General features: G+C 50.2%; 1 protein-coding gene across 6 annotated transcripts in view; it reads left to right on the top strand.

Moving 5' to 3' along the window:
- Positions 1 to 19,053, top strand: part of LOC144501430 (protein spinster homolog 1-like) — a 205,321-nt gene extending 186,268 nt beyond the window's left edge. For all 6 annotated transcript variants that reach the window (XM_078225171.1, XM_078225174.1, XM_078225172.1 and 3 more), the window contains one exon: positions 16,550 to 19,053. In XM_078225171.1, the coding sequence (XP_078081297.1) occupies positions 16,550 to 16,584 (35 nt within the window). In that variant the 3' untranslated portion in view covers positions 16,585 to 19,053. The remainder of the gene's footprint in view (positions 1 to 16,549) is intronic.
- The last annotated feature ends 5,564 nt before the right edge of the window (positions 19,054 to 24,617 follow it).

The raw sequence follows: 24,617 nt of genomic DNA, 5'->3' as shown, positions 1-24,617 counted from the left end.
TATCTAAAACATCATCTGGTCATCATCACTCTGCTGTTTGTGGGATCTTGGTACGCTCAACTTGGCTGCAGTCTTTCCTACATTACAACAACAGTGGCCACATTTCTGAAGAACTTGATTGGCTGTACAGCACTTTGAGACATCCTGAGGTTCTGAAAGGCGGTCAAAAAATGCAATTCTTTCCTTTAATTGTGGAGAACCCGGGTCTACTCGAGCTGAGATAAGATGACTCTTTGAGCAGAGATAGGTTTCTCTGGACAGACAGTAGTGGATGTGCCAGGCTGCTGCATGTGTCACTAGGCCCTGCTGGGAGTCTAACTGATCCTGCAGGCCTAGCGAGGACCCCTGGCTGCGAATAGCTAACTCAGCACAGGCTGGGAATGGAACCTCCAGCGCGGCTAATCTGGGTGGCTTAGTAAGATCAGGCTGTACAATTAGCCGGCAGGAGAACTCTGCCAAACCACAGCAACACAAGCCCCAAAGTGACAGTAAATTGGAGAGTTTCACCATTGAGTGAGACACTGATGTGAATCACTGCACCTGAGGGGGAAAAGTGATATTTTTAACTGGTCCTTGTTGGAGGAATGAGAAATGCATTATATTAATAAGCCCCTAGAAATGGCTGACTTGGATGTGAGTGACGTTGAAAACAAACTCTCTGTATGCTGTCGTTTCGGGACACAGTGAGTTCCTTTGATCGCTGCTTGTCTAAACTAGTGCATCAACAGAAGGTGACGATTAACTTAATTCTGACTGTCAGGTTTCCACGTGCTTAGCACTTTGTGAAGCTGCCAGTATTTTTATACATGATGATGATAAGTTTTAAAAAGAAACAGACAAACTCAATGGAAGGTGAATATAAACTTGGTGAAACTTGGTCGGAATGCATACTGCAAACTCTTTAAGTGTCGAGTAACAAATGGGCCATGAAAGCAAACACGTGGAACTCAAACTCATTCGCTTTGCTAACATAGAAACTAGAAGCAGGAGTAGGCCATTGGGCCCTTCGAGCCTGCTCCGCCATTCATTATGATCATGGCTGATCATTGAATTCAATATCCTGATCCCCCCTTCCCCCCATATCCCTTGATTCCCTTTAGCCCCAAGAGCTACATCTAATTTCTTCTTGAAATCAGACGTTTTGGCCTCAATTACTTTCTGTGGTAGTGAATTCCACACATTCATCACCCTCTGGGTGAAGATAATTTCTCCTCACCTCAGTTCTAAAAGGTTTACCCCTTATCCTCAAACTATGACCTCTAGTTCTGGACTCCTCCAGCATTGGGAACATTCTTTCAGATCTACCCTGTCTAATCCTGTTGAATTCTATAAGTTTCTATGAGATTCCCTCTCATTCTTCTAAACTCCAGTGACTACAATCCTAACCGACTTAGTCTCTCCTCATATGACAGACCTGCCATCCCAGGGACCAATCTGGTAAACCTTCGCTGTACTCCCTAATGCTGCCATAACCTCTATACAGACTGGTTGTCCCTTTCTGCCTGCCACATGTAAATGAAGGCCACTTGGCCCATCAAAACTGTGCAAGCTCTTCTGAAGAGCTGTCCAGTTAGTCTCACTTCTTGCACTTAGCCCTGTACTTTGTCTAGTTCCCTTTTGAACATTGCTATTGAATCTATATCTATCGGACAGTGCATTCCAAATCCTAACCACACACTGCATATAAGTGTTTTTCTTCAGCTCACCTCTAGATCTTTTGCCACTCACCTTCAATCTGCTCCTCTAGTTATCCCCTCCTCTAGTTATCGTCCCTTCAGTCATTGGAAACTGTTTCTCTTCATTTACTCGATTTTAAACACCCCTATCATATCTTCTCTTTTGCCTTTAAGGATGGCACGGTGGCACAGAGGTTAGCACTGCTGCCTCACAGGACCAGAGACCTGGGTTCGATTCCCAGCTTGGGTCACTGTTTGTGTGGAGTTTGCACGTTCTCCCCGTGTCTGCGTGGGTTTCTTCTAGGTGCTCCGGTTTCCTCCCACACTCCAAAGATGTGCGGGTTAGGGCTGGACTAGTGTTTCAGCCTGGGCCTTTGTGCCGAAGAGGGACTTCAATCCACAACTACTGATTCAGAGGCAAGGGGCACCAACTGAGCCACATGTGGCACATAGCCACACAAAGCAGGCAAAATCCCAACCCGCCCATCAGTCTACCTTTGGCCATCAGGAAGGAACTGGGAGGTGTCACCGACAGTGCTAGCAAGTGGAACTTACTCACCTATAACCTGCTTCTTGGTGCTCAGTTTGGGTTCCACCGGGGCCACTCACCTATGGACATTTAAATTTTTTTTTAAATTCATTCATGGGACATGGCCGTCACTGGCTGGGCCAGCATTTATTGCCCATCCCGAGATGCCCGAGTGCAGTTGAGAGTCAACCACAATCCTGTGGTTCTGGAGTCACATGTAGGCCAGACCAGGTAAGGACGACAGATTTCCTTCCCGAGAGGGGACATTGAACCAGATGCGTTTTTCCAACAATTGGCAATGCTTTCATGGTCATCAGTAGATTCTTAATTCCAGACATTTTTTATTAGATTCAAATTCCACCATCTGCTATGGTGGGATTTGAACCCGGGTCCCAGAGCATTAGCTTAGCTTATTACAACTTCAGTCCAAACTTGGATAAAAAGATGAATTGACCAAGCGTGGCATCAAGGAGCCAGAGCAAAACTGGAGTCACTGGGAATTGTGGGAGAACTCACCATTGGTTGGGGTCATACCTAGCACAAAGGAAGTTGGTTGTGGTGGTTGGAGACCAATTATCTCAGACCTGAGATATCACTGCAGGGGTTCCTCAGGGTAATGTCCTAAGCCCAACCATCTTCAGCTGTTTCATCAATCACCTTGGGTGGGAATAGGGCCTGGGTGAGATTGTGGTTGGTGCAGACTCGATGGGCCAAATGGCCTCCTTCTGCACGGTAGGGATTCTATGATTCCTTCCATATAAGGTCAGAAGTGGGGATGTTCACTGATGATTGCAATGTTTAGCACCATTTGCAACTCCTCAGACACTGAAGCAGTCCATGCCTACATGCAGTAAAACGTGGACAATATCCAGGTTTGGACTGACAAGTGGCAAGTTACATTCAGGCAATGCCAGGCAATGACCATCTCCAACAAGAGAAAATCAAACTATCTTCCCTTGACATTTAATGGCTTTACTATTGCTGAATCCCCCACTATCAACATCTTGGGGGCTACCATTGACCAGAAACTGAACTGGACTAGCCATATAAATACTATAGCTACAAGAGCAGGTAAAAGGCCAGGAATCCTCCAGTGAGTAACTCACCTTCTGATTCCCTAAAGCCTGTCCACAGTCTACAAGTCAGCTTCAATCATACTCAAGAAGCTCAACACAGCCCTTGTAAAGCATCCCATTTGATTGGCACCCCATCCCCACCTTTAGCATCTACTGTCTCCACCACCAATGCATAGTGGCAGCAATGTGCAAAATCTACAATCCACTGTAGCAACTTACCAACGCCCCTTCGACATCACCTTCCAAACCCATCACCACAACCATCTAGAAAGACAAGGGCAGCAGGGCCATGGGCCAGAATTCTCTGACCTCGCCCGTGGCTGGGATTCTCCAGTCCCGCTGCAGTGAATGGAGGTTTAGCTGAGCGCCAACTGGCTGTTTTCAGCTGTTGTGTGGCACCTGCACACCGTTTGCAAAATTCCAGCTGGCACGAGAGAGGAGCCTTAATGACCTCAGTTGACTCGCTGCCATATGAGTGAGTGGCCATTCTGGCCTTCCCGAAAGATGGCTTGCAGATGTTCTGTCAATAGGCAGCACAAAATCAAATGTCCGCCCGCCATGGTTCCTGCTCTGTCAGAGGAATTTCTCCTCTCAGAGGGTAGTGAATCTGCGGAATGTTTTACCGCAGAGGGCTGCGGAGGTTGGGTTGCTAAGTACTTTCAAGGCTGAGATAGAGAGATTTTTAATACATAAGGGAATCGAGAGTTAAGGCGGGAAAGTGGAGTTGAGAATTATCACATCAGATCAGTCATGATTTAATTGAACAGCGCGGATCAGACTCGATGGGCTGAATGGCCTCCTTCTACTCCTACATCCTATCGTCTTGTGGCCTCCGAAAATGCTGCCCCCTCTTTCCCTCGCTGTTATCAGGAAGCAGTGGTGGGAACTTTGTACAAGAAGCATTTTTCTGCCGATGAGCGCAGGGACAAGTGGAACGAGCGGGGCATTCTGGGTTCCGGCACATTCCATGCCAAATAACGGACGAAGCGACAGTAACAGGAAAATATGAGAAGCTGGAGGTGAATTAGACAGGGCTGGAACGGAAAGATGTGCGGGTTAGGTTGATCCAAAGATGTGCGGGTTAGGTTGATTGGCCGGGTTAAAAATTGCCCCTTAGAGTCCTGAGATGCGTAGGTTAGCGGGATTAGAGGGTAAATATGTGGAGGTAGGGCCTGGGTGGGATTGTGGTCGGTGCAGACTCGATGGGCCGAATGGCCTCCTTCTGCACTGTAGGGTTTCTATGATTCTATGGAACATTTGAACCAAAGGTATTAGAGAAGAAGCACTCAGAAAGACATTGTTTAAACAGCTCAAATCAAACTGTGGCCCGGCAGACTGCTCGATGCAAAGCCGATAATATTCATTTCTTTGTCAGTGAATTTGGGGCTTGTCAACAGAATTTGACAAAGCTTTCCCGACCTCATTTACATGTAGCTGATGGTTTATTGACTCACCTTGCGAGGCCTGTGGTTTTCAGGCTGAGGTGATGACAGATGTCGAATTAATGACAGCTCCTCGGATTCCCTGACATCAGCTCGGCACCACTAATGTAATCCACTGATTTTAGTTTCCGTGAGATGTCAGCACAATGCAAACACCACTTTGCAGTTTTGGACAGATCTGGGCAGGTCTCACGTGGCGCTGCTGATGGGCCTGTGGGACAGTCTTTCTCACCTTTCACCTTCCTTATTGCTGTCACGTTGACATCGCTGCTGCTTCCCGTGGGGATGAACCTTGCCGATTCCACAGGGGTGGGTTTGTGAGCAGTTCAGGGAGAAAAATCGGAGATTCCAGCATTGAAGCAACAGGAGCCACTTAAGGCCAATGAAGTGCCAAACAAGAGGTCTGGGAGGGCTCCATCTGGATCTTCGCGGAGTGAACTCCTGCTGAATCTGAATCACACATATACACACACACGCACACACTTACACATGCACACACACACACATACACACACACACACACATATACACACACACACACTCATATATATATATGCGCACACGCATATACACACACGCACACACACATATACACACACACACACATGCACACACACATATACACACGTGCACACACACATACAGACACATGCATGCACTCACATACACACACACACATATACACACACGCACACACTTGTACCTATACACACACGTGTGCACACACTCACAGGCACACACACATACACACACATGCGAACACACTCACATGTATGCACACACTCACATATACACACATGCACACACACATATACATGTGCACACACATATACACACACATGCACATACACATATATACACACACATGCACACACATACACAGCCTCACACACACACGGTCACACACAGTCTCACGCACACACATGATCACATAAATGCACAGTCTCACACACACATGGTCACACATACACACGGTCTCACACACACAAATGCAGTCTCTCTCACACACATGCGCGGTCACACAGTCTCACATGCACACATGGGCACTCACACACGCACACACACACATGGTCACACACAGTCTCATGCACACACATGGTCACAAAGACACACAACCATAGTCTCACACATACACGTGGTCTCACACACACACAAACACACACACACACACACACACACACACGGTCTCACACACACAGATGCAGTCTCACGCACACACACACACACACTCACACACACAATCACACAGTCTCAAGCACACACATAGGCACACACATTCACAAACACATATACACAGTCTCACACACACATGGTCACACACAGTCTCACGTACACACATGGACACACACATATAAACCTGCTATGGTGGATGGAGGGGCACAGAGGGAGAGGAACCCCAATATGTAGCTGACTGAATGTGACAATGTGGGTTTGTTGCTGCCTCTGAGTAAACCTCTATATAATGCTGCTGCCAAGCTTAGTTGCAGCCTGATTGTTATCCCTTCCCCGTTCCTGACCAATGTTCCCACTCATTTTGCCATCCATGTGTGGAATGAATTTTGTCATGCGCACCAGTCAAAGTAATGTTTGGATGTGTGCCACCATTAGAAACAAGAACGCTATGTGTAATATATTACCGATTCTCACCTCTGTGCGAGTCCAGTCCCACAGCAATGAGGTTAACTCTTAACTGTCCTTCGATGTGACCTAGCAAACCAATGAGTTGTCAAAAAGGTAACTCAACATCACCCTTCTGAATGGCAAGTAGAGATCAGCAATAAAGCCGGGTCTAGCCACCAACACCAACATCCCATGAATAAAAAAAAGTACATAGTTGTCTTCGGGACAGCCTGAAATCATAAACGGTGTTACATAAATGCAGATTCTTTCATGGAATTGTTGTAAGCCATACAGGGTTACACAATGATTCCTTACACCATGCTACGACCTGCAATACTCCTGACAAATTGGTAATGGGTGTTCCTGAAGATTAGACTCCAGGTCAGCATTAGCGAGATTACAGAAACAACTTAGCAGAATGGTTCCTGGAATGAGAGACTTCAGTCACGTGGACAGTTTGGAGAGACTGTTCTCCATGGAGAAGAGACGATTGACAGGAGATTTGATGGAGGTGTTCCAAATGATAAGGGGCCTGGTCAGAGTAGATAGAGAGAAACTGCTCCCATTGGCGGAAGGGTCCAGAACCAGAGAATACTGATGTAAGGTGATTGGTAAAAGAAGCAACTTGTATTTTGTTGTGCAGATAATGGTTCTGACCTGGACTGCACTGATTAAGAATGTGGCGGAGACAGATTCAATCATCATATTCCAAAGAGAATTAGATCATTATTGGACAAGGTAAAAATGGCAGGACAAAGGCGAGAGAGTGAGAGTAGCTGAGTTCTTGTGAGGACCCAGCACAGCGATGACAAGCTGAATAACTGAAATGCAGTCATGTACTAAAGATCTTACTTGCCTTGCCGTAGTCAGGTGACAGTTGTCATGAGGCACTGACTGAGAGCAGCCATGTTATATTCATTCCTAATAGAATTTTATTTTCAAGTTTGCTGATGACACCACCATAGTGGGTCGGATCTCAACCAATGACAAGACAGAGTACAGGAATCATAGAATCATAGAAACCCTACAGTGCAGAAACAGGCCATTCGGCCCATCAAGTCTGCACCGACCACAATCCCACCCAGGCCCTACTCCCATATCCTATACGTTTACTCGCTAATCCCTCTAACCTACGCATCTCAGGACACTAAGGGGCAATTTTAGCAGGGCCAATCAACCTAACCCGCACATCTTTGGACTGTGGGAGGAAACCGGAGCACCCGGAGGAAACCCACGCAGACACGAGGAGAATGTGCAAACTCCACACAGACAGTGACCCAAGCCGGGAATCGAACCCAGGTCCCTGGAGCTGTGAAGCAGCAGTGCTAACCACTGTGCTACCGTGCCGCCCCTTGATTATGCTGGCTGATCCTCCGAGGCAGAGGGAAGTGCAGACGGAGCCAACGACTGGCCCGCGTGATGGACTGGGCCACGCCCACAACCCCCTGCAGTCCACCTCACAACCAATGATTTCCCGAATGAGATAGTGAATCTGGTGAACTGGTGTGGTGACAATAATCTCTCCCTCAATGTCAGTAAAATGAAAGAGATAGTGATCAACTAGCGAAGTGGAGGACGTGCCCCTGTCTACGTCAACGGTGATGAAGTGGAAATAGTGGAGAGCTTCAAGTTTCTAGGTATTCAGATCACCAACAACCTGTCCTCGGTCCCTCCACGCTGATGCTATGGTTAAGAAAGCCCACCAATGGCTCTACTTTCTCAGGAGACTAAGGAAATTCGGCATGTCTGCTATGACTCTCACCATTTTTTACAGATGCACCATAGAAAGCATCCTTTCCGTATGTATTACAGTTTGGTATGACTCCTGTTCTGACCAAGACTGCAAGAAACTACAAAGGGTTGTGAATGAAGCCCAGTGCATGACGCAAACCAGCCTCCCATCCATTGACTCTGTCTACACTTCCCGCTGCCTCGGGAAAGCAGCCAGCATAATCAAGGACCCCATGCACCCTGGACATTCTTCCACCTTCTTCCGTCGGAAAAAAGATACAAACGTACCAACCGAGTCAAGAAGAGCTTCCGGTGGCGGGATCTTCTGGCCCTGCCTCTGTCAACGGGGGTCCCCGTTGTTTCCACCCCATTCCTCCGGGCAACCCGTGGTGGGGGATTGCCATTAGCTGGACTGGAAAATCCCCCCGGTGTGAACAGTGGGAGAAGTCCAGCCATTGTTTCTTGTTGATGGGATTGTTGGTCGTTGTGCCTTTGATTTGAGGGATAATTGTTGAAGATTCTTGGCTACCTGCCAAGGGGAAGAAGGATTGCCGAATTAAAATAATGAAATAACATTTACTTTCCCTCCACCAACACCCCAGCCCCAGAACTGGAAACAAAATAAAAGAGAGACTGATTCAATTTATCAACTCTTAACTTGATGGAACTTATTGTCTGGCACAGGAGTAACAAATAAATAAATCAGTAGTGATTTCTGGCAGCCATTGGTTGTGGAGTGCGATGCCTGAAAGAGCTGGAACAACATGTGAAAAAACATCAGTGCATCTTCTGTGAATTATTGTTTCTGTTGGGTTCATTGGACAGAGCTTAATGTCGTTACTCTTTTTGGATACAGCCATTGTTTTGGCGAGGAAATAAGTTAAGAAATAAGATTACATGGACTTCAGCAAGGCGTTTGATAAGGTCCCCCATGCAAGACTTCTCGAGAAAGTGAGAGGGCATGGGATCCAAGGGGCTGCTGCCTTGTGGATCCAGAACTAGCTTGCCTGCAGAAGGCAGAGAGTGGTTGTAGATGGGTCTTTTTTTGAATGGAGGTCGGTCACCAGTGGAGTGCCCCAGGGATCTGTTCTGGGACCCTTGCTGTTTGTCATTTTCACAAATGACCTGGATGAGGAAGTGGAGGGATGGGTTGGTAAGTTTGCCGACGACACGAAGGTTGGTGGTGTTGTGGATAGTTTGGAGGGTTGTCAGAAGCTGCAGCGTGACATAGATAGGATGCAAGCCTGGGCGGAGAAGTGGCAGATGGACTTCAACCTGGATAAATGTGTAGAGGTATATTTTGGCAGGTCAAATGGGATGAAGGAGTATAATATCAAGGGTAGAACTCTTAGCAGTGTAGAGGATCAGAAGGACCTTGGGGTCCGGGTCCATAGGACTCTTAAATCGTCCTCGCAGGTAGAGGAGGTGGTTAAGAAGGCGTATGGTGTGCTGGCCTTCATCAATCGAGAGATTGAGTTTAGGAGTCGGAAGATAATGATGCAGCTTTATAAGACTCTCGTCAGACCCCACTTAGAGTACTGTGCTCAGTTCTGGTTGCCTCATTACAGGAAGGATGTAGAAATTATTGAAAGGGTGCAGAGGAGATTTACAAGGATGTTGCCTGGATTGGTTGGCATGCCTTATGAGGTTAGGTTGAGGGAGCTCGGTCTTTTCTCCTTGGAGAGACGAAGGATGAGAGGTGACCTGATAGAGGTGTACAAGATGTTGAGAGGTATAGATCGGGTGGATTCTGAGAGGCTTTTTCCCAGGGCTGAAATGGCTGCTACGAGAGGACACAGGTTTAAGGTGCTGGGGCGTAGGTACAGAGGAGATGTCAGGGGTAAGTTTTTCACTCAGAGGGTGGTAGGTGAGTGGAATCGGCTGCCGTCAATGGTGGTGGAGGCAAACTCGATAGGGTCTTTTAAGAGACTTCTGGATGAGTACATGGGACTTAATAGGATTATGGGTTACAGGTAAGCCTATATATAGGCCTAGGTAGGTAGGGACATGACCGGCGCAACTTGTGGGCCGAAGGGCCTGTTTGTGCTGTAGTTTTTCTATGTTCTATGTTCTATCAACTGGCTAAAAAATGCTCATCTGTTAAGAAGGTTGTAGCACCATCAGATCCCCAGTGCTGTCATCAGCCTGGGTTCAGATATTTGGTCCCAGTTAGCTGGGACTACATCTATCCTCATAGGGTAGAGAGGAGGAAAGGCAGGCAAAGTCCCCATCTGGGAGTGATGTGGAAACAGGACTTGGCCGATTGGAGCATTTCTGAACTCCAGTCCCATCATTTTCATCAGCTTCAACCCGTCCTCCCCTCTCCTCACGGAATGACTGAGCAGCAGGGTATTTTCCCCAGTGTCTCCCTCACCCCCGCCACCCCACATTCTTTAACCTATGAATCTAGAGTGCTCTCAGCCTATGGCGGGGGTCCTGGGGCTTTGTCTGACCCCCGTCAATTTGCATCCTTCTCACTTCAGGACACGCGCTCCTCCCTCCAATTCAGCCTTGCTGGGTGCCAAACCAAAGCTGCACTTTTCATGCCCTAGCTTCTCCTCCAATCAGATTCCTTCTCTCCCACACTGGAGCTTTCTCTCTGCCTCTCTCTCTTTCTCTCTCTCACTGGCTGGAATTTTACCGTCCTGCCCACCACAGGAAATGGAGCGGCAAAGGGCGGACCACGGAAAGGTCCATTGACCATGAGTGGTTTCAGGATGAGCGAGGCCGTAAGATCCTGCCCACTCTCTCTCTCTCTCTCTCTCCCAGCCTCTTGTTGTTAAGGTTTACCACACAGCTTTGCCCCTCCCCCGCCCTCGCTCACTGCTGTGTGTGATCTGTTTATTGCAATGCAAGGGACATTCTAAGTAGCTGCACAGTCGTATGTACACACCCTGGAGGGAGCATTGCCCTGACCCTCCTCCAGTGTTCTCTATCTCCCTCCTGCTCTCTACAACCACTCCCCCACTACTCTCTCATCCACTGCTTCCATCCTCTCCCTCTCCTTCCCTGCCTCACTTCACCTTCTTCCCCACAACATCTGAATGTCAGTGGTGGAGGGACTAGTTGTTTGTATAAGGATTTCCAATCAAGCGGGCTGCTTTATCCTGGATGGTGTCAAGCTTCTTGAGTGTTGTTGGAGTTGTACCCATGCAGACAAGTGGAGAGTATTCCATCACACTCCGGACTCGAGCCTTGTAGGTGGTGGACAGGCTTTGGGGAGTCAGGAGGTTAATTACTCAGCGCAGGATTCCCATCCTCTGACCTGTTCTTGTAGCCACAGTATTTATATGGCCGATCCAGTTCAGTTTCTGGTTAATGGTAACCCCCCAGGATATTGATAGTGGGAGATTCAGCGATAGCAATGCCATTGAAGGTCCAGGGAAGATAGTTTCTCCCTTGTTGGAGCTGGTCATTTCTGGCAATTGGCTGGTGGGAATGATTCTTGCCATTTGCCAGGCCAAAGCTTGAATGTTATTCAGGTCTGGCTGCATATGGACATGAACTGGTTCTGTGTCTGATAGAGTCATAGAGGTTTACAGCATGGAAACAGGCCCTTCGGCCCAACTTGTCCATGCCGCCCTCATTTAAAAAAAACAAACCCCTAAGCTAATCCCAATTGCCCGCATTTGGCCCATATCCCTCTATACCCATCGTACTCATGTAACTATCTAAATGTCTGATGAGTTGGGAATGGTGCTGAACATTATGCTATGATCTCATAGCTCAGAGATCTTTGAGTACGTTTAAAGCAGCGATTGACAGATTTCTAAATACCAATAATATAAAAAGATGTGGGGACAGTGGGCGGCATGGTGGCACAGTGGTTAGCACTGCTGTCTTACAGTGCCAGGGATCCGGGTTTAATTCCAGCTTGAGTCACTGTCTGTGTGGAGTCTGCATGTTCTCCCTGTGTCTGCATGGGTTTCCTCCGGGTGCTCCGGTTCCTTCCCACAGTCTGAAAGACGTGCTGGTCAAGTGCATTGGCCATGCTAAATTCTCCCTCAGTGCCCGATCAGGCGCCGCAGTGTGGCGATGAGGGGATTTTAAGGAGAAAAAAGCATTGAAGTGGATGATCAGCCATGATGGTATTAAATGGTGGAACAGACGTGATGGACAGAATGGCCTACTCCTGCTCCGATGTCCCTATCTTCAGTGAACATCCCCACCTTATGATGGAGGGAAGGTCATTGATGAAGCAGTTGAAAATGAAGTTAACCCTTTCCGTTTATCTGCTCTAATTCCTCGCGGGATTTGTGTGTGCTGCAAGCATACGTTCCCCATCTTTCTGTTTGTGTTGAAATACTCAGCTTCTGCCTCTTAGTTTTTCAGTTTTGATAAAAGGGCCCACACCCGAAACAGAGACATGTTTGCTCCCTCCCCGGATACTAGCTGACATGCTGGGTGTTCCACACTCTTTCTGTTCTTTCCTCTGCATTTATTGGTTTGGAGTTATTGCTCCTTGCAGCAATGAGTGTCCACTAGCATCGCATTGTGAAATCCAGCCTTCTTCAACAATGAGCCTTGGCTAATGGTTTGAAAGTCAGAAACACCTTCCGGAAATCATCCTTCCACAAAGACAGCTGCTAAACCCATGGGCTCTGCTGGGCTGAGCTGACCCCATCGGTGATTGTTGGCTGTCGGGACAGAAGTGTTGTTGTTCGGAGGCACCACTGTTAACAGTGGGCTGGTGACACAAGGAGAAAAGGGAAACATCCAGATTTCAGGCTACACTTTCCCAGATTGTGTGATTTACACTCAGATGGGTCGGAAAAGGCACCTGCAATTTCCGCAGGCAGTTGAAAGAGTCAGTTGGGAGCAGCCTTTACCCGAGGTTCTCTGACATCTTCTCACTGTGAAGAACAGAGAGCAGGAAAATCCCATGAAACTCAGTTCATGATGTCACCCAAGCACCAGGGTAACCATAAATGGACTCAAATCAGGGGTTTGTCCAGGTCTGCAATGTATCACTTGGTCATTCTTGACGCAAAGCCACTGAGCAGATGAGCCCACCTCTTACCTTACTCAAGGTAACTTTACCATGTTTCTTTTTTCCGGATTGTTCTTTTCCATGGTTGCTCCGCCTTAACTCTGGCCTGAACTTTCAGCATTGCGGGGGCCAGGCTCGAACAAGCATTAATTGGCATTAACAGACACTCACCACCCTCTGAGTGGAAGAATTGCTCCTGTAGACCCTTTTACGTCTCTCCTTTTTCACCTTAAACCTATGCCCTCTAGTTTTAGGCTCCCCTACCTTTGGAAAAAGATGTTGACTATCCATCTGGTCTATGCCCCTCATTATTTTATAGACCTCTATAAGATCACCCCTCAGCCTCCTACGCTCCAGGGAAAAAAGTCCCAGTCTATCCAGCCTCTCCTTATAACTTGCTCGAGAGGAAGTACCGCCTTGGAGCCCTGCCTGCAAATCAGGTTGGCTGGAAGGGGAGGTAGATCTGGAGGTCACTGGCCAATAGGGGGAGGGTGCTCCCAGTCAGAACTGAGCTTCTGATGGAAGCCACTCGTAAGCCTTAATTGGGTCAGGGGTGAGCTTCCTGCCTGAGGTCTTGCCCACCCCAGTAAAATCACAATGTCGGGGCAGGCGGAGCCTGGAGGGAATCCCCACCATTGAATTTCTGGTGTGTCCCCCCCAACCTCAGAACCCACTGGTCAGGAAGAGCCGAAATGCTGGCCTATGTTCACTTACATGTAGTGAATGAGGTCCAACAGACAGTGCTCCTGTCCAATAGGTAGGAAGTACACAATGCCTGTGAGGATAAGGAGGAAGACTGTCGGGAAAGAGCCGGAATATCGCCCAAAGCACCATGGAGCTGTTGGTGGAGGTAGAAAGGTTTCAGTTTGGGAATAGTATCCTTTGCAGTCTGGATCAAGAGTCCCAATGGAGGGGCTGCCTACCTGATGCCAGCGTAAGTGGCACCCAAAACAGTGGGAGAAGGATCTAAAAAAAGAGGGGGAGGAGTTCAGTAGTGTTCCAATGACAGATAAGATTATCAAAGAGGTTCTGTTCAAGCTAAAGTCAAAAGCAGAAATTCACAGCTAATCATTTTAGGATTATTACTCAATGTGCAAACTGATAGAGGAACAAACAGAACAGGAAAGTCAGCGTGTGGCTAAAGGAGTGGTGTGGGAAAGAGGAGATGGCAGACTATTCTATTCAATGGTTTATTGTATAGAAAGGTTCCATGGGAAAAGGGTATGCCAAAGGATTGGAGCTCATCTAATGTTGTTCCTGTATAAACAAAAGGAGATGGAACAAAACTAGGAGATTATAGACTTATCAACAGTGATAGGAAATAAACTGGAATATATATGCAAAAGTAATGATAGGATAGCATCTAGAGACAGAAAATATAATCAAAAATAGTCCGATTCAAAAGGCTAGGTTGTACTTAACTAACCTGTTAGAGTCCTCGCAGTCTCACTGCAGGAGTTGCTCAGGGTAGTGTCCTAGGCCCTAACCATCTTCAGCTGCTTCATCAATGACCTTCCCATCATCATAAAGTCAGAAGTGGCAATGTTTAGCAATGATTGCACAATGTTCAGCACCATTCGTGACTCCTCAGATACTGAAGCAGTCCATATTCACATGCAGCAAGACCTGGACAATATCCAGGCTTGGGGTGATAAGTGGCAAATAACATAGAATCCTACAGTGCAGAAAGAGGCCATTCGGCCCATCGACCACAATCCCACCCAGGCCCTATCCACACATCCCTATATATTTACCCACTAACTCCTCTAACCTATGCATCCTGGAACACTAAGGGACAATTTAGAATGGCCAATCAACCTAGCCCGCACATCTTTGGACTGTGGGAGGAAACCGGAGCACCCGGAGGAAACCCACGCAGACACAGGGAGAATGTGCAAACTCCACACAGACAGTGACCCAAGCCAGGAATCGAACCCAGGTCCCTGGAGCTGTGAAGCAGCAGTGCTAACCATTGTGCTACCGTGCCGCCCTGAAACATTTGTGCCATACAAGCGCCAGCCAATGACCATCTTGAACAAAAGAAAATCTTTTCATCATCCCTTGACATTCAATGATATTATCATCACTGAATCCCCCACTATCAACATCCTGGGGGTTACTATTGATCAGACTGGAGTGAACTGGACTAGCCATATAAATACTGTGGCTACAAGAGCCGATCAAAAGCTAGGAATCCTGCTGCGAGTAACTCACCTCCTGACTCTCCAAAGTCTGCTCACAGTCTACAAGGCACAAATCAGGAGTATGCTGGAATACTCTCCACTTGCCTGGATGAGTGCAGCTCCAACAACACCCAGAAAGCTTGATACCATCCAGGACACAGCAGCCCGCCTGATTGACACCACATCCACAAACATTCACTACATCCACCATTGATGCACAGTAGCAGCAGTGTGTACTATCTACAAGATGCACTGCAACAACTCACCAAGGCTCCTTCAACGGCACCTTCCAAAACCACGACCCCTAATATTTAAAAGGACAAGGGCCGCCGACACAGGGGAACACCACCACCTGGAGGTTCCCCTCCAAGTCACTCACCATCCTGACTTGGAAATATATCACTGTTCGTTCCTTAACTGTCGCTGTGTCAAAATCCTGGGGCTCCCTCCCCAACAGCGCTGTGGATGTACCTACACCACATTGACTGCAGCAGTTCTAGAAGACACTCACCACCACCTTCTCAAGGACAATTAGGGATGGGCAATAAATGCTGCTCTTGCCATCGACAATGTGAAATAATCTTTTTAGAAAATTATTTGAAGATATAATCGAAAGAGGTTAAAATCCTGGAACTGGATCTTTGGTGAAGACATCCAAGAGAAAGCATTGTTTGGAGGAGATCCCAAGGAATGATCTTTGAAAGACAGAGTTCCCGTGAGACCAGTTGGCTCATAGTGTGAGGGGGATTTGATGAGAAGTCTGTAGACGTTGTTTTAGGTGGTACTGTCACTTTGGCTTTAGAATGTGGGGTGTCTGACCATAGTTTGTCTTTTGGTTTACATGGACTGTGTACTTACTGTGAACATTAGATAAGATGTGTTACTCTTATGAATCTGTATATATCTGTAAAGTATAGTTGGGGTGAGGGAGTAGTGTAATATAGTTCTTCTTTAATAAATGTTTTATTCTTGTGTTAAAAGTACACAAGCAGACTTTGAAGGCGGGATTTTCTGGCCGTGCTTGCCCCAAGACCGGAAAATCCCGCCCAAGGTCAACGGACCTTTGCATAGTCTGTGTCCCGCCCGCTACAATTCCTATGGTGGCCGGGACGGTAAAATTCTGCCCTGGGTCTCTGATAAGGAACTGCCCTCCACATCTCTGAACAAAAAGATAAACGTTAGGAACAATCAAGCCAGGTTCCACCCTGGGATCTGTCCAGCAATAAGATCTGGTGGGATTATAACATTGGTTTGTTTTCTCTGGTTGCTACATCTCTGTGATTGCTGTCACATGTTTTACAGATTCAGCAGGTGTGAACTACATCCAGAGATGCTAAAGACTCCATCGCCGTGCCCGTGGCTGAGGTGGTGAATAAAGCCATTGGACCGCTGGATCAAAGGGGACAATTTTGTGATTGGCTGGAACAACAAACGATAAGTTTTTAATGAAATAAAACATTGGTAACGATTATTTTCTATGCCACAGGAAACCGCACTTTCAGCAGTGACTTTTTGAAGGTGTCCTTCACAACACCATTACTCAGTCTACTTTGTACATGGGGCAAATCACCTAGTGTGTAGCCAGCTGCCTACGAACATGGTTTCCAACGGTAACAAGGCCCGTCGCTGTCACATTTTTTAAAAATTCACTTTGAATCACGCATAGATGTTTCACTGCTTCCTAACTTACAAAGGCCCCCTCAAAGAAATCATGACCTCGATGAACATAGGAAGTGAAGTATCTTGTACAAAATCTTTCTCAGGGCATCCCCAAGCACTTTGCAGACAGTGAATACCTTTGCAATGTAGTCTCTGTTGTAATGCAGGAAGCGCAGTGGACAATCAGTGCACAGCAAGATCCCCCAAGTCACAATGTGAAAATGACCAGACCATCAGTTTCACTGAGATTGGTTGAGGGATAAACATTGGCCACAATAGGAGGGGAGAGGAAGCCGAACTCTCCTACCCATCCTTGAAATGATGCCACTGGGTCACCGAAGAGAGCAAGGAGGTGATGGCTTACTGGTATTATCACTAGACTATTCATCCAGAAACTCAGCTGATGTTCTGGGGACCCGGGTTCGAATCCCGCCACAACAGCTGGTGGAATCTGAATTCAATAAAAAATATCTGGAATTAAGAATCTGCTGATGACCATGAAACCATTGTCGATTGTGGGAAAACCCATCTGTCTTTCAAAGATCATGCATTGGAATCTCCTCCAAACAATGTTTTCTCTTGGGTGTCTTTAGAGAAGGACATTAGTGAACCAGGTCTGGCCTACATGTGACTCCAGAGCCACAGCAATGTGGTTGACTCCCAACTGCCCTCTGAAATAACACAGCAAGTCACTCAGTTCAAGGGCAATTAGGGATGGGCAATAAATGCTGTCACAGCTAGCGACACCCACATCCCATGAACAAATAAAAAAAGGATGGAGCCTCAGTTCAACGTCTCATCCAGAACGGGTTAACTTGGTCATCCAGCAAAGGCTGAAATGCTGCCAAATACCCTGAAGCTGAATGTTTCCACCTTCACCCATATACTCACTCCCACACACATACCCCACACCCAGCCCATCCCCCACTCACACCTGCCACACCCATCCCCACCACCCAGACCTACCCCCACCCCGACTCCCCCACATCCCCCATACCCATCACCCAGCCCATCCCCCACTCACACCCCCCACACTACCACCCCCACACCAGACCCACACTGACACCCCACACCCCCCTCTCCCCACACCCACCCCACTCTCTCCAACTCCACACCTCCCACACTCACCCCACTCTCCCCAACCCCGCATCCCCCTCCCCCTCATCTACCCCACCCTCCCCAACACAACACCCCCACCCTACACCTGCCTCCACTCCACCTCCACCCTCCATCCAGCTCAATGTACTCCTCACAAGTCACTGAGGCTCCAGCGAGTAGATTTATCCATTGTCAATGAGTCGCGTTTCATTCCTGCCTCAAAAGCTCCAGATTGAAGAGTAAATCTTGATTCGAATCTGTGGAGTTTTGTTGCTAAGATGTATGAGTTCAGTGGGACTTTTCATTCCACAGGAGTTGATGTTGTTTATGCCACTTTATTGTTCAGACCATTGTTTGAATCGACATCCAGTCCAGCTGTCACTATTTTAAGGAACAATGTTGGGAATGTATATCCAGGCAGAGGAAAGGGAAATCCAGGATTATTCCAATCAGGAATGTCGCAGATTTGATAATGATGCAGAATAGTGCGTTTCGTTCAAGAAGACTTGGGGACTGGAGATTAAACTCAGGCCGGGCTAATGGATTCAGGACTTCTGTCATTAATGACTGTGAGAGAAACGGTTTTAGCCAGCCTGGACCTAAAACCAGAATTTTCCCCCTCCGCCCGCCACGGGAATCAGAGCAGGCAAGGGACGGACATTGGGAAGTTCCATTGACCTCAGGCGGGATTTTCCAGTCTCGGGTCGAGTGAGGCTGTAAAGTCCCAATGGGGAAACAGTGGAAACGTTATGATTCAACATCAACTTACAACCTCACTGAGTGAGGCTGAGGGGAGACAAGGATAATATACAGTGGGGGATAATCTTCAGATTCTACATTAGAGATAGTGTTAGGACAGAGGAAGAAGGAGTTTTATTCAACATGCGCTAAAGCTGACCTGGGAGTGTTTACAGTGAATGTCATAAGTTCAGAAATATTTCCCATCCTCAGTAGGGATACCATTCATTTTAATAAGCACAAACCTGCAACAGAAAGTGAATTATTAAAACAAAACACAAATTCTTTTTTAGCTGTTGATTATAAGAATCTGTTGATTATAAGAATCATCAAAAAGAAAATCACCGTAACACTGGCTCATTGCAAAGAGTTTCATTTTACCAAAGTAAATTGCAGAATTTTATAGCACTTACAGGCCATTCTGTTCAAAGAGGAGACGGGGTGAAAGAGGGAGATGAGGTGAAGGAGGGGGAGATGGGGGTGATGGAGGGGGAGATGGGGTAAAAGGGGAGAGGGGGTAATGGAGGAGGGAGATGGGGTGAAGGAGGGAGATGGGGGTGAAGGAGGGAGATGGGGTGGAGGAGGGAGATGGGGCGAAGGAGGGAGAGATGGGGTGGAGGAGGGAGATGGGGTGAAGGAGGGAGATGGGGTGAAGGAGGGAGATGGGGTGGAGGAGGGAGATGGGGCGAAGGAGGGAGAGATGGGGTGAAGGAGGGAGATGGGGTGAAGGAGGGAGATGGGGTGAAGGAGGGAGATGGGGTGAAGGGGGAGATGGGGCGAAGGAGGGAGATGGGGTGAAGGAGGGAGATGAGGTGAAGGAGGGAGATGGAGGTGAAGCCTCCCACCTCCCCCGCACACAACTCTCATTATCCCTCCCCCCCAATTTTCACCTTGGCGTCACATGAGGTCTGAGGCAGTAAAATGGGGTTACAGTGGGAAAATGTTTGGGAAGTAATGGTCTTAACTGCTCTACTCCAGGGTTTATGCTCCACACGGGTATCCTATTATCGTGTTTCGTCTCAACTCTTACAACATATCAAGTCTGACAATGTCTTGCAGCTTGTTTCCAAATCTGCTGTAATACATCCCATAAATAGGAAGTTCCAGATACATACCCCAGAATAGCATTCGAAAATCTTTGACTTGTATTTCGGAAGCAGCAAAGGATTGGGTGCCTGTTGTTTATTGCTACAGATAGCACTGTGCTGCCCATATGTACAAAAACTCCCTCCAATATGTACAAAAATGCCCACCTTCATAAGATGTATATGTGAGTTATACTTAGTATACACAAGTTTCATATAATGGGTGTGTGAATATATAATTATACAGACAATAAAGTATGCTGTAAATGTGCACTTTAATGTACAATGGGTGTATGTTAGATATATGTATGTATATGTGTGTGTATGAAAATACATTTATATGTACAATCCAAAAGATATCAAAGTAAGTTTACTAAATAGAAAATAAATCCCTTTTTACCAATGTGTGTGCTCTCTTTAGTAATATCCTGGTACTAATGTTAACTGGTATTCAGGTATAGAATCATAGAATCCATAGAATCCCTACAGTGCAGAAGGAGGCCATTCAGCCCATCCAGTTTGCACCGACCACAATCCCACCCAGGCCCTATCCACTTGACCCCACATATTTACCCTGCTAATCCTCCTGACACTATGGGGCAATTTAGCATGGCCAATCCATCTAACCCGCACATCTTTGGACTGTGGGAGGAAACCGGAGCACCCGGAGGAAACCCACGCAGACACAGGGAGAACGTGAAAACTCCACGCAGACAGTGACCCAAGGCCGGAATTGAACCCAGGTTCCTGGCAGTAAACAGCGACTGTATGGAATCGAATGTACCTCACACATTCTGAAAATGAGTATGGCTTATTCTTTGACTGTCTTCTGTCGCTTGACAATCACATGACCCGGTCGTACTCTGCTATCATTAACCTGCCAATCATGCCAAGCAATCTCAGAGCCCTGGCACTTCACTGACCAGCTAATTTGAATAATTTTAAAATTCCCATCCTTGTGTTCAAATTATTCCCCCCCCCCGCCCCCCCCCCCATCCCTTTGTAAACTTTAGTAACCCAGCAACACTTTGAGATCCCAGCACTCCTCCACATCTGGTCCCTTCCATATCCCTGAATCATGTGGCTCCAACGTTTGCAACCCTGTCTCCAGCTGAGAGTTGGTGAGAACCCTGTGCCACATCTCTTCAATAAGGCACTTAGCTGGCCCATCACTGGGAGCAAGGACCCCAGGAGCAGGAGTTTTGTCTGCTGAGAGCCTCCGGCCAATCAGAGGCCAGCAGCTCTATTGAACAGCAATGCCAAGCCTGGGCACAGGAGACAAGGCCAATAGAGAGGAGAGAGAGGGAGGCAGGACTGGGACTGGGGGCGGGGGGGGTGGAGACAGAGGCAGGACTGGGACAGTGGGGAGAGAGGGAGGCAGGACTGGGACTGGGGGCGGGGGGGGGGGGGGGGTGGAGACAGAGGCAGGACTGGGACAGTGGGGAGAGAGGGAGGCAGGACTGGGACTGGGGGCGGGGGGGGGGGGGGTGGAGACAGAGGATGGACTGGGACAGTGGGGAGAGAGGGAGGCAGGACTGGGACTGGGGGGAGAGAGGGAGACAGGACTGGGACTGGGGGGAGAGAGGGAGGCAGGACTGGGACTGGGGGCGGGGGGGGGGGGTGGAGACAGAGGATGGACTGGGACAGTGGGGAGAGAGGGAGGCAGGACTGGGACTGGGGGCGGGGGGGGGGGGGGGGGGTGGAGACAGAGGATGGACTGGGACAGTGGGGAGAGAGGGAGGCAGGACTGGGACTGGGGGGAGAGAGGGAGACAGGACTGGGACTGGGGGGAGAGAGGGAGACAGGACTGGGACTGGGGGGGGGGTGGAGACAGAGGCAGGACTGGGACTGGGGGGAGAGAGGGAGGCAGGACTGGGACTGGGGGGAGAGAGGGAGGCAGGACTTGGACTGGGGGGAGAGCGGGAGGCAGGACTGGGACTGGGGGTGGAGACAGAGGCACGACTGGGGGGAGAGAGGGAGGCAGGACTAGGACTGGGGGGAGAGAGGGAGGCTGGACTGGGACTGGGGGGAGAGAGGGAGGCAGGACTTGGACTAGGGGGAAAGAGGGAGGCAGGACGGACTGGGGGGAGAGAGGGAGGCAGGACTGGGACTGGGGGCGGGGCGGTGGAGACAGAGGCAGGACTAGAGGTGGGGAGAGAGGGAGGCAGGACTGGGACTGGGGGCGGAGGAGAGACAGAGGCAGGACTGGGACTGGGGGCGGGGGGAGAGACGGAGGCAGGACTGGGACTGGGGGCGGGTCGAGGGAGACAGAGGCAGGACTGGGGGGAGAGAGGGAGGCGGGACTGGGGCGGGGGGGAGACGGAGGCAGGACTGGAACTGGGGGGGAGAGACAGAGGCAGAACTGGGGGGAGAGACGGAGGCAGGACTTGGGGGAGACAGGGAGGTGGGACTGGGACTGGGGGTGGGGGGGAGACAGAGGCAAGACTGGGCAGAGAGACGGAGGCAGGACTGGGGGGAGACAGGGAGGCGGGACAGGGACTGGGGGTGGGGGGGAGACAGAGGCAGGACTGGGCAGAGAGACGGAGGCAGGACTGGGATGGGGGGGTGCGGGGGAGACAGAGGCAGGACTGGGGTGAGAGATGGAGGCGGGACTGGGACTGGGGCTGGTTGGGGGGGAGACAGAAGCAGGCCTGGGACTGGGACCGGCGGAGGAGACAGTGGCAGAACTGGGCGGAGAGACGGAGGCAGGCCTGGGACTGGGGGCGGGGTGAGGGGGAGACAGAGGCAGGACTGGGGGGAGAGACGGAGGCAGGACTGGGGGGAGAGACGGAGGTGGGACTGGGACTGGGGCGGGGGGGGAGACTGATGCAGGACTGGGACTTGTGGCCGGGAGAGGGGGAGTCAGAGGCAGGACTGGGCAGAGAAACGGAGGCAGGACTGGGACTGGGGGGTGGGGGGGAGACAGAGGCAGGACTGGGGGGAGAGACGGAGGCAGGACTGGGGGGAGAGACGGAGGCAGGACTGGGGGGAGAGGGGGAGCAGGACTGGGGGGAGAGACGGAGGCAGGACTGGGACTGGGGGGTGGGGGGGAGACAGAGGCAGGACTGGGGGGAGAGGGGGAGCAGGACTGGGGGGAGAGACGGAGGCAGGACTGGGACTGGGGGGTGGGGGGGAGACAGAGGCAGGACTGGGGGGAGAGACGGAGGCAGGACTGGGGGGAGAGATGGAGGCAGGACTGGGGGGAGAGACGGAGGCAGGACTGGGGGGAGAGACGGAGGCAGGACTGGGGGGAGAGATGGAGGCAGGACTGGGGGGAGAGACGGAGGCAGGACTGGGGGGAGAGACGGAGGCAGGACTGGGGGGAGAGAGGGAGCAGGACTGGGGGGAGAGAGACGGAGGCAGGACTGGGACTGGGGGCGGGGTGGGGGGGAGACAGAGGCAGGACTGGGGGGAGAGACGGAGGCAGGACTGGGGGGAGAGACGGAGGCAGGACTGGGGGGAGAGACGGAGGCTGGACTGGGACGGGGGGTGGGGAGGGAAACAGGCAGGACTGGGATTGCGAGGGGTAACAGAGGCAGGACTGGGCTGCAGGGGCAAAGGCAGGTCTGGGGGGGAACAGAGGCAAGACAGGGGCGGGGGGAACAGAGGCAAGACTGGGGTGGGGGAGGGGACAGAGGCAGGACTGGGGTGCGGGGGCAAAGGCAGGTCTGGGGGGTACAGAGGCAAGACAGTGGTGGGGGGAACAGAGGCAGGACTGGGGTGGGGGGGACAAAGGCAGGACTGAGGTGGGGGGGACAGAGGCAGGACTGGAGGTGGGGGGGGAGATAGAGGCAAGACTGGGACTGGGTGGGGCAGAGGCAGGACTGGGGGAGGGGACAGAGGCACGACTGGGGGTGGGGGAGACACAGGCAGGACTGGGGTGGAGGGGACAGAGGCACGACTGGGGGTGGGGGACACACAGGCAGGACTGGGGTGGAGGGGACAGAGGCACGACTGAGGGTGGGGGGATCAGAGGCAAGACTGGGACTGGGGGGGACAGGGGCAGGACTGGAGGGGACAGAGGCAGGACTGGGGGTGGGGGACATGCAGGACTGGGGAGGAGGGACAGAGGCAGGACTGGGGCTGGTGGAGGGGACAGTCATGATGTGGAGATGCCGGCGTTGGACTGGGGTAAGCACAGTAAGAGTTTTAACAACACCAGGTTAAAGTCCAACAGGTTTATTTGGTAGCAAATGCCATTAGCTTTCGGAGCGCTGCTCCTTCATCAGATGGAGTGGAAATCTGCTCTCAAACAGGGCACAGAGACACAAAATCAAGTTACAGAATACTGATTAGAATGCGAATCCCTACAGCCAACCAGATCTTAAAGATACAGACAATGTGGGTGGAGGGAGCATTAAGCACAGGTTAAAGAGATGTGTATTGTCTCCAGACAGGACAGCCTGCAAGTCCAGGAGGCAAGCTGTGGGGGTTACTGATAATGTGACGGTTTAGGCCGTCCTCATGTGTGTGGAACTTGGACTTGGAGGGGACAGTGGCAGGCCTGGGGGTGGGGGGGGCAGGCAGTACTGGGGAGGAGGGACAGAGGCAAGACTGGGGCTGGGGGAGGGGACAGAGGCAGGACTGGTGGGGGGGGAGGGGACAGAGGCAGGACTGGGGGTGGAGGAGGGGACAGAGGCAAGACTGGGGTTGGGGGAGGGGACAGAGGCAAGACTGGGGTTGGGGGAGGGGACAGAGGCAAGACTGGGGTTGGGGGAGGAGACAGAGGCAGGACTGGGGCTGGGGGAGGAGACAGAGGCAGGACTGGGAGGAGGTGTATGGAACATGAC

The sequence above is a fragment of the Mustelus asterias genome, chromosome 12, assembly GCF_964213995.1.
Source record: "Mustelus asterias chromosome 12, sMusAst1.hap1.1, whole genome shotgun sequence".
NCBI lineage: Eukaryota > Metazoa > Chordata > Chondrichthyes > Carcharhiniformes > Triakidae > Mustelus > Mustelus asterias.
Note: the sequence above shows the minus strand (reverse complement) of the source record. Positions and strands in the feature narration are given on the sequence as shown.